The 10,708-nt window shown below is 37.8% G+C and overlaps 1 protein-coding gene across 1 annotated transcript; it reads left to right on the top strand.

Annotated features, from left to right (window-relative positions):
* Nucleotides 1–2,046: 2,046 nt before the first annotated feature.
* LOC127444012 (potassium voltage-gated channel subfamily G member 4-like) lies at nucleotides 2,047–10,434 on the top strand. Its single transcript, XM_051703142.1, has 3 exons — nucleotides 2,047–2,158; nucleotides 4,463–5,223; nucleotides 9,355–10,434. Exons 2-3 carry the CDS (start codon nucleotides 4,477–4,479, stop codon nucleotides 10,180–10,182), a joined length of 1,575 nt encoding a protein of 524 aa, XP_051559102.1. The 5' UTR covers nucleotides 2,047–2,158; nucleotides 4,463–4,476; the 3' UTR covers nucleotides 10,183–10,434.
* The last annotated feature ends 274 nt before the right edge of the window (nucleotides 10,435–10,708 follow it).

The raw sequence follows: 10,708 nt of genomic DNA, 5'->3' as shown, positions 1-10,708 counted from the left end.
TGTATTGTTCTTAGAGTGTTGCTCTTCGGTAGCTAAAGTGTTCTAAATTATTTTAAGATTGTTGCTATGCAGTTGCTAGTGTTTCTGTGAGGCTACCAGTGCATTACTATTGTATGTGTTTGTTAAGGTGTTTTAAATTATGTAGTGTTGCTATGCGGTTGCTAGGGTGTTCTGGGTAGGTACCGGGCATTACAATGTGGTTGCTAAGGTGTTTTGTATTGTTCTTAGAGTGTTGCTTTCGGTAGCTAAAGTGTTCTAAATGATTTTGAGATTGTTGCTATGCAGTTGCTAGTGTTTCTGGGAGGCTACCAGTGCATTACTATTGTATGTGTTTGTTAAGGTGTTTTAAATGATGTAGTGTTGCTATGCGGTTGCTAGGGTGTTCTGGGAAGGTACCGGGCATTACAATGTGGTTGCTAAGGTGTTTTGTATTATTCTTAGAGTGTTACTCTTCGGTAGCTGAAGTGTTCTAAATTATTTTAAGATTGTTGCTATGCAGTTGCTAGCATTTCTGGGAGGCTACCAGTGCATTACTATTGTATGTGTTGGTTAAGGTGTTTTAAATGATGTAGTGTTACTATGCGGTTGCTAGGGTGTTCTGGGTAGGTACCGGGCATTACAATGTGGTTGCTAAAGTGTTTTGTATTATTCTTAATGTGTTGCTCTTCGGTAGCTAAAGTGTTCTAAATGATTTTAAGATTGTTGCTATGCAGTTGCTAGGGTTTCTGGGAGGCTACCAGTGCATTACTATTGTATGTGTTTGCTAAGGTGTTTTAAATGATGTAGTGTTGCTATGCGGTTGCTAGGGTGTTCTGGGTGGCAACCAGGGCATTACTATGCAGGTGCTAAAATGTACAAAATAATTTTAGACTGTTGCTATGCAGTTGCTAAGGTTCCCACCCATCCAGGATTATCTCGTTTTTTGGCCATCTGTACTGGAAAAATGTAATTCCATTCCGGGACGCAACATGTCGGAATTAGAATATTTTCATGAGGTGTGAGAAAGGTGCCCTGAGTTGTTCCTGTTATGCTATGCCATACAGGAATAATTCAAGTCACCATTGTGCAATGGGCATAATTACATGATGCGTTCAGACATATGAACCCTTGTTTATAAGCACACTATGCAAGAAGGAGAATCAAATGCATTCATAAGAAAGTCTGATTAATTTTAGTAAACCGATTTTTGTTCGGATGAATGAGATTTTTCACTTTTGTGTGAACAATCTTTTTAACTTTAGCCTATACTTACTATAACGCTTTAATGTTCTCGAAGACTGTTTTTAAGGTTTATGCATTTAAATTTCATAACAAATTTCTAAATAAACTGTATGATCATTAACAAAAATTCAATTAGTAAAACTTAAAATATTAAAGATTTTTATCTTAATAAAAATAATTGTAAACTTTTTAATTACGATTTCTCAATTTAAAAGAAAAGACAATTTTTATGAAATTGTGAAACGCATAAATCTTGAAATGCATACTGTTAAGGGCCCCAAAGCTGATTAAATATCCAAACAGATATACTGCAATGTTTAGAGATCATGTTGATATTGATGACATTTCCTTATCAGAACTGATTATAAACAAAACTTAAAATAAATTCATAAACATAAAAATAAACAACAGAAATATGAACATATATTATAAACATAAACAAAATAAAAATAAAATACAAACATATATCATTATTTTACTGACATGTGATGCATGTATATTAAAAAAATGTTCACCTTGTTAAGATTTAAAAAGCAAGGCCGTATTGAAGGTGTGCACATCTTCACACTTTAATGTTCAATATCTGAAGAGTGGAGCGGATCAACAACAGCGGACTTTCGGAGCACACTGCTGTTAGATAATCACTTTTATTCCCGTAGCAGAGAGCATTTTTCCCCCAGCCACTTGTTACAGAGGATTCAGGGGGATCTGCACGAGATTATAGCAGAACAGAGCATTTCACAAGAGAGAGAGAAGGCACATATGAAGACCTCACTGAAACCTGCAAACTGCACAACAGTTACTTTCACGATGGGACTATCCAGTGTTTGAAATAATTTTCGTTCTTTTTGATGATAGAAGTGTTAGAACAATTCCTGACATATATGGCTAAAGTAGGATGACACATCCTTAACATTTTATTCTATTATCAAAAGAGGTGAGTTTTTATTTATTTATTTATATATTTATAATTTTTTTTAATTGTTTGCATTTACAGTCAAATCAACATTTGTGGTAAATGTTATTTAATGTTGTTGTGAATGTGTTGTACCCACTATATTAAGAAAACTGTTGTAATGAACACATATGAAAATGGAAGATTACATTTCTTGGATTTTAATACCTTGAATTACACCTTCAAAATCAATTGGATGAAACACTTCCTAAAATGTCCCTCATCTATATGGAATTACATCCCCAATTTTGTATTCTCCCAGCTTGGTGGTTTAAATGTTCTCTCATTATGTAACTACAACGAAAAATGTCCTGTAAAGCTCTCTGCATTTCATAAGCAAATGCTTCTTGCTTGGTCTCTTATTTATAAACATAATTTTTCTCCACATTCTTTTTTTTATTTGGAACAATCAGAATATACACTATAAAAATAAGTCCTTATTTTTAAAGAACTGGTATGATAAAAACATAATTTTAGTGCATGATCTTTTTAATGAAGGTGGTTTCTTGCTTAAATCAGAAGTTTAATTTTGCTGTTACACCCAAAGAATTTGCCACTGTTTTTGATGCTGTTCCCTTAGGAGTTATTACATTATTTAAAGGTCTTGAAAGAGACTTGTTTGCCATACCATACCAACTGTGGGTAAGGTTTGTCTGGTTCCACACTCCAGCAATAAGTTGATTTGTGCTCTCTTTCAGAGAGATGTAGTCTCTACACACCATATGTAATTCCTTATTGGAGTAACTTTGCGAATGATGTAAACTGGAAAAAAAGATTGGCTCTTGCCACATAAATACCTTATTGTGAACAAAGTTAGAGAAGTGTCTTTCAAATTAGTCCACAGATTCTTCCCAGCTAATAGTTACCTGAAGAAATTGAAATCCGGCATTAACACAATGTGTAATTTCTGTAACATGCAAGACGAGACTATTTTGGCAATGTCATTTCACAAAATAATTTAGGGAAAGCTTTTGCTCCTTTATGATTGATTATGTGTACTTTCGATTTTATTTATACTGCAAAGACGTGTTTTTTGGGTTTATTAATACAGATGAAGTTTTATCTTATAAATCTTTTACTTCTTTTGGCCAAATTTCATATACATAAATGTATATTTTCCAATCATAAACCACAATTTAAGGCATTTCTTAATACATTTCGACAATATTTGGAAACGCTTTCTATATCTGAAAACTCTAAAGCGAGGAAAACAATCTTATTGTGCCTATTTTAAGATTCCCTTTAGTTTTTATTTACTTTTTTTTTTTTTTTTGTCTATATTTATTATTGCTATTTCTCTTACCCCTGGTGGCTGTTGTTGTTATTATTGTTTATTATTCTGTTACTTTAATATATTGTAATTGTTGTTGTAAAAAAAAAAAAAAAAAAAAAAAGCTAGTAATGGGTACTCTATTCAGTGCCTGATTAAAAATCATATAAATTCAAATAAAAAAGTAAATAAAAATAAAAACCCTCTTTAAGTAGATTTAAAGGTGCACTCAGTAAGTTTTTCGTTCATGTAATCTTGGACTTACACTGACACCTATTGGTGTGGATGCAGCATAATTCAAATGCAGTAGCTTTCTGTTAAAGATGCCATTGTAGAAAATAACTATTCACAGTCAGCCATGATGAATTTAATCCATGAGTGAAAGTGTCTAACAACAGGGCGGTTACTGAGATTAAGCGAGTAGTATTCAGCTAGTCATGTGATCCTAACATGGCTGCCCCCATGAAGGGACCCTCTCCATGTAGAGTTAAAAAGCTTTTAGAAGATTACTGATATGACTAGGGTCCTCATCTCATGTGAGTGGTCAAGATTTTAAACATACGTTTCAAAATTACAATAAATTTCTTTAGGAGTAAAACTTTTCAATGAGGAAAAAATTTAATTACTTTAAATAGAGGCGTCGATTTTGTTTTCGTGGTGAGGTTACGTAACCTACAGTATTCCACTGGTTTAATGCCGGGTTTCATGGTGACAACTTACCACATATCCATTGACAGCACACAAGGCTACTACAAAAGTCAAAGTGTGTCTTTTTCCCCTGAGCAATAGCTCTTTTTTTTTCTTTTTTTTTTTAGCCAAGACTAAAGTATATTGCTATGCAGAAACTGACTTATATAAAAATACATCTGTGTGACAACTAGCCCCAGTCTCCCCTATCTGTACACATATAGGCTCACACAAACATCATTAGCTGGTATGAAACTGTTCAGAATCATAAAGAAAAATAAATTGATGCCTTAATGTTTTTTTTTATTTTTTATTTTGTCCTCTTACAGTCCCAAATGCCACAATGCCCATCATCAGCAATGCCAACCATGACTTCAGCAATCTCTCGGTCAGCACAGATGACAGCAGTCTCAACCAGTTTTTCACTGAGATCCCAGAGACTGAAACCATCAAAAGTGTTTACTTTCAACGGGCCCAGCGACTGCGGGGCTCCTCGGTCCCAAGAGACGTAGACTACAGTGAACTCGCCCTCATCAACGTCGGAGGGGATCGCTACACGTTTCCCTGGAGCACTCTGGAACAGTTCCCCCTCTCCCGTTTGGGACAACTACGCAACTGCAGCAGCCCGGACGACATCGCCCGGCTCTGCGATGACTACGATGAGGCCCGGCGAGAGTTCTTCTTTGACCGCAGCTCAGTGGCCTTCCGAGTCATCTTAAACTTCCTGGCTGCCGGTAAACTGAGGCTGCTACGGGAGGTGTGTGCTGTGTCGCTGTCAGACGAGCTTAATTATTGGGGCATCGACCCCATTCACATGGAGCGCTGCTGCATGCGCAGGTTGTTGACTCGTGTGGAGGAGGTGGCAGAGAAGAAAAGGAAGGAGGAAGAATGGAGGCAGAAGAGGTTGGACCTACAGAGGCCTGTAGTGCAGGAGAAGAGTTACCTCCGGTTCATGGGCAGACTAAAGGAAATAGTGGAAAACCCTCATTCTGGCTGGCTTGGGAAGGCCTTTGCTGGTTTCTCTGTTGTCATGATTGCTGTGACGGTCATCAGCCTGTGCATCAGCACCATGCCTGATCAAGAGAACAGGGTTGGTGCTCAAAATTACCTATTTTGTTTTGAGCGGCCAGTTGAAGTTATAAGGTTGTGTGCCAGTAAGCATTATTTTCATACAATGCATCCGTACGGTAATGCATTTAGGAATTTTATATAAAATAAAATAAATATATTTAAATTTAAACTTATAAAAGGAATAAAAAAAATACAGTGGAATTAAGGATTGCTCCAGTTACATTAGAAGTGAAGCTCTATTACTGTAGATTACCTCAGAAAATAATTTAGCCTTGTCTCTCCAACATCGGTAACTCGACATGTTGTTACCGAATGGTCTGGTACTCTGACATTGACCCATTCTGCCGAGTTACTGACAAACACCATCTCTCATCAGACATCTTTGCCTCAATTCAAATGTGTTTACCATTTTTTTTGTGGCATGACTGATGGCCTTTACTTTAGTAGCCTCAGAGACACAAGTTCTGGACCCGTGTGGACACCAGGAATTAATCGTGTTCACATGATCTCTGATTAGCTTGAATCGGATGCAAGATTACAATTTTACTCCACTGACTGTTTTAGGGTTGGGGTTGGGGTTAGGGGTTATGGTTAATAAAATGTGCATTCCAAGGGGGCCTGGGTAGCTCAGCGAGTATCGACGCTGACAACCACCCCTGGAGTCGCAAGTTCGAATCCAGGGTGTGCAGAGTGTCCTAAGCATCCGAACTGGCCCGGTTTCTAGGGAGGGTAGAGTCACATGGGGTAACCTCCTCGTGGTTGCGATTAGGGGTTCTCGCTCTCAATGGGGCGGGTGGTAAGTTGTGCGTGGATCGCGGAGAATAACATGAGCCTCCACATGCTGTGAGTCTCCGCGGTGTCATGTACAGTGAGCCACGTGATAAGATGTGCGGATTGACTGTCTCAGAAGCAGAGGCAACTGAGACTTATCCTCTGCCACCCGGATTGAGGTGAGTAACCGTGCCACAATGAGCACCTAGTATGCAGTGGAAATTGGGCATTCCAAATTGGGGCAAAAAGGGGATAAAATAAAAAAATAAAATAAATAAAATGTGCATTCCTGTTGACTGTATTACATCATTTAAAGCTACACTATGTAACTTTTGGCCCTCTAGCGGCTGAAGCATAGAACTGCAAGTTACTTGAGGAGGAACACTGCTTTGGTAATTACATAAGTCAGGCTTTGGCTCTGCTCTCCTGTGTGGATGAATCTGATGGTTTAAGGAGAACAGGTGTAGCCATGGTTACAGGTGATCAACTTATCAGAGCAAATGTCACTAACAACAACAAAACTCGACCTCTCCCCTCAAAAAAAAAAGTAAGGAAGAAAAAGACGGATATCCAAAAAATATGTCTCATTAGCAGGTAGGTAGCATATCTTCCGCTGTTGTTTGAATTATTGAAAAAAAAAATCAAAATAAATAACGTTACAAAAGTTAGGAAATGCTGACATCAGACATAACGATTGCTAGTCACATTAGATAGTCAAATGGTAGAAACTATTATAATTTAGCTAGCAGGAAAATAGACCAAGGTAGTAACTGGTTTAGAGATTGCGTTGTTCTCAGCATAAAGTTTTTTCCATTGTCCTTCCTCAAAAATGTCCTGTGAGATGGTAGTGCCCAGGAACCTGAATGACTCCACTGCTGCCACAGTGCTGTTTAGAATGGTGAGGGTGGGTCAGTGTTGGGGTGTTCCTCCAAAAGTCCACAATGATCTCCACCGTTTTGAGCGTGTTCAGCTCAAGGTTGTTTTGACTGCACCAGACAGCCAGCTGGTTAACCTTCCTTCTGTATGCAGACTCATCGTCATCTCGGATGAGGCCGATGACAGTGGTGTCGTCTGCAAACTTCAGGAGCTTGACAGAGGGGTCCTTGGTGATGCAGTCATTGGTGTAGAGAGAGAAGAGTAGTGGGGAGAGCACACATCCCTGGGGGGCACCAGTGCTGATTATACAGGTGTTAGAAGTGAGTTTCCCCTGTCTCACAAGCTGCTGCCTGTCTGTCAGAAAGCTGGTAATCCACTGACAGATAGATGTGGGAACAGAGAGTTGGTGTAATTTAGTCCGGAGTATAGCTGTGATGATGGTGTTGAAAGCCGAACTGAAGTCCACAAAAAGGATCCTTGCATATGTCCCTGTGTGTGTATATATATATATATATATATATATATATATATATACACACACACACACATTTAAATTTAATTTATGCAATTAAAATGCTGCATGTTATTGCACCCCTGCTAATTTTTTATGCTCTTTATTATTATTATTATTATTATTATTATTATTTGCCTTTTACTGCTGTCGGTGGTGCCTTTTTCTCGTGATATCAAATCATTTCAGTTTATATTTCTAAGTAGGAAAACAATTTCATTATACACAGAAAAGGACATAATAGTACACAAATGAAACAAATAACCATTCATTTTTATGTAGGCTATATATGGTAATACAAGATAACGTGCTAACGTGAACATTACTACACTCATATTAGCTACAATGCTTAACAGTTTATTGCGTATTATGAATTTTATTATTAGTTAGAGTAATAATAAAGTATTAACAATTTTCATAATAGCCTAATGAAAGGAACATTAATGACACCTATTAATTTAAATACATATTTAACATCAAGTTATCATACCATTGTTCTTAGTGTACTGTACACCATACCAGCAAGAAACTTAGCCTGATATACATTTTGTAAATTTATGTGGGACTATAATTACAACAGTAATAATTATATATATATATATATATATATATATATATATATATATATATATATATATTTTTTTTTTTAGGGGGGTTGGGTTTCATAAATTCACAGTATGCCCACCTCTTCAGACATTACTACACCACTGATCTGGTCCCTCAGTTTATAAAAAGAAAAAAAAGAATAGAAACTGCTGTTTGCAGTCATGCACTTACAACTGAAGTGCAATTGAAAGTGCATATAATAATTTGTCATAAGAAAAAATGTGTGTTGTTTGAGCTATAAACTTGTCTAAAAAAAGTTGTCCATTTCACACTGGTACTATTGCTCTAAACAGGTGAACTTCTGGTTAAGTGTTAATTATTTCCTGTGGTAATCAACAATATGTCACAGATGCTGGCAATAGAGCTTGACTTTATATTGAACCCGGAACATTCCTTTAACAGTTAATAATAAATATCTAAATAGATGAAGTAGTTAAATAGTTGAATAATAATTGAATACAGTAATGGTGTGTCAATTGTTTTCAATGATAAACTTTCTCCTAGCCCTGTTTAATGTGTACAGACAACTAAGTAGGCAATTTCTAGGTTGAGTTCCTGATCAGCATAAACACTCATGTAAATCTCATGTAAATTATTGTAAATAATACCACTCTGTGTGGTGCTAAAGTGAGTTAAATGTTCTCCCCAACAGATGAGGTTTTTAAGGTTAATGCCCTATCAAGTTTTAAATCAACAAAAACGTACATCCCCACCCTAAACCTTAACTTAAACCTAACCGATAGTGTCATAAAAAGCAAATTTGACATGAAAAACACAATTGCTGAAGCAACCATATCATTTTGTATTTCTGTTCTATTGCTTCTATGACACTTGAGACTCACTTGTTGACTGGCTTGCTCTTCAGGACTCATACCCCGGTCCTTTGTATCGCAAGTGCAATGCTGTATCAGTTAAGCTACCGAGCAATTTGATCATGTCTGAAAAAACGTATAAATGTAGCTTGTTTTGTAATGCAAAAATCTAAAGGTAATTTGTGTAAAAGGGAAAGATATTAGTTGTTGTAGCACCTCTTGTGTTTATTTCACCAGGCCGCGATACTGTATGCACAATGAGCCACGTAAAAATCATTTTGCAAAAATGTAGGTATAGTAACGTGTTCCTATGAGACCAAGTTCTTCAAAATATTACTCATTGTTTTCACTATGAATGAGGCTTGAAAACAGTCATTATTTTTGCAACTTTCTTTGGTGCCACTGGAGGCGCAGAAATTACACACTTCACCTTATAATAGTTAAATTACATAATATACATCATGTAATAAAAATAATTCAAATGTCAATTTTTTACACTTTTTACTTTTGTATTGGCTCTGCTTTAATAAGATGTTAAACTAAAACATCTGATTTCTGCTTTTTCTTTCAATAGGGTGAATGTTCAGAAAAGTGTCGCAACATATTCATCGTGGAAACCGTGTGCGTGGCCTGGTTCTCCCTTGAGTTTCTGTTGCGCCTCCTGCAGGCTGACAGTAAGCTGCAGTTTCTTCGCAATCCACTTAATATCATAGATGTCATAGCCATTCTTCCATACTACATTTCTTTAGTGGTCGATACCGAAGACAAATCGGAGGAAGCTGAGCTTCACGGTAGTGCTGGGATGAGTCGCGCATATCTAGATAAGCTGGGATTAATTCTGCGTGTCATGCGCGCTCTGCGGATCCTTTATGTGATGCGACTGGCCCGACACTCGCTGGGCCTTCAGACACTCGGATTGACGATGCAGCGGAGCATGCGAGAGTTTGGCCTTCTACTTCTCTTCATTTGTGTGGCTGTTGCGCTATTCTCACCTCTCGTGCACTTGGCGGAGAAAGAATTTACAAAGAGCAAAGCCATCAACACCCATTGCTTTAGCAGTATTCCTGCCTCCTACTGGTGGGCGATTATATCAATGACGACGGTTGGATATGGCGACATGGTTCCGCACAGTATACCTGGCCAGGTGGTGGCCTTTAGCAGCATACTAAGTGGCATACTAATAATGGCTTTTCCCGCTACATCTATATTCCATGTGTTTTCTCGTTCATATAACGAGCTAAAGCGCGAACAGGAAATTACTTGGAAAGAAGAGCGGGTTGCCAGCCTGGATGCCAGTGCTAAAGAGGATGTTCAAAGAGCACTGGAGAGACACTCTTTTTCTTGGGTCAACATGTACAGTACTAGTCTACGCAAGGGAGAGAATGGCACCACTGCGACATGATCACACAGGAACTCAACATTCTGCTACCGAATTTTATGGTACTCAGACATGGACTCCATTCTGCCAAGTTACAAACAAGCATCATCTTCAATCAGATATTTTTGCATCAATTCAAACGTGTTCACATTTTCCTGTGGCGCGATTAATAGCACATTGCGTCATCAGCCTCTGAGAGACGAGTTCTGGTCCCATAAAAACCAGGAAGTAATTCTGCAATTCAGAGGTTGCATTTTCCCTCATATTTTTACTCCACTGATGGTTAGGTTTAGGGTTGTGTTCCTGTTGACCGTATTACATTATTTACTCATTTACAACTTGCTTTTGGCACCACTCTGTAGACATTTCACCTGAAAATTGGAGCTCACATGTGCTCATATGTACAACAACATTTCCAGCTTCGACCACAGGGGGCAATGGGTTGAATTTTGGTGAGCACAGACCTATTTTGACCTATTAGGGCTAAATTCACAGTGAGATCAGTCTGACCACTGCCCAGGGCCGTTTCTGAGCATATCCGGGCCCTAAG

This window comes from Myxocyprinus asiaticus, chromosome 1 (assembly GCF_019703515.2).
Source record: "Myxocyprinus asiaticus isolate MX2 ecotype Aquarium Trade chromosome 1, UBuf_Myxa_2, whole genome shotgun sequence".
Lineage (NCBI taxonomy): Eukaryota > Metazoa > Chordata > Actinopteri > Cypriniformes > Catostomidae > Myxocyprinus > Myxocyprinus asiaticus.
The sequence above is the reverse complement of the archived record's forward strand: the minus strand, read 5'-3'. Positions and strand labels throughout refer to the sequence as shown.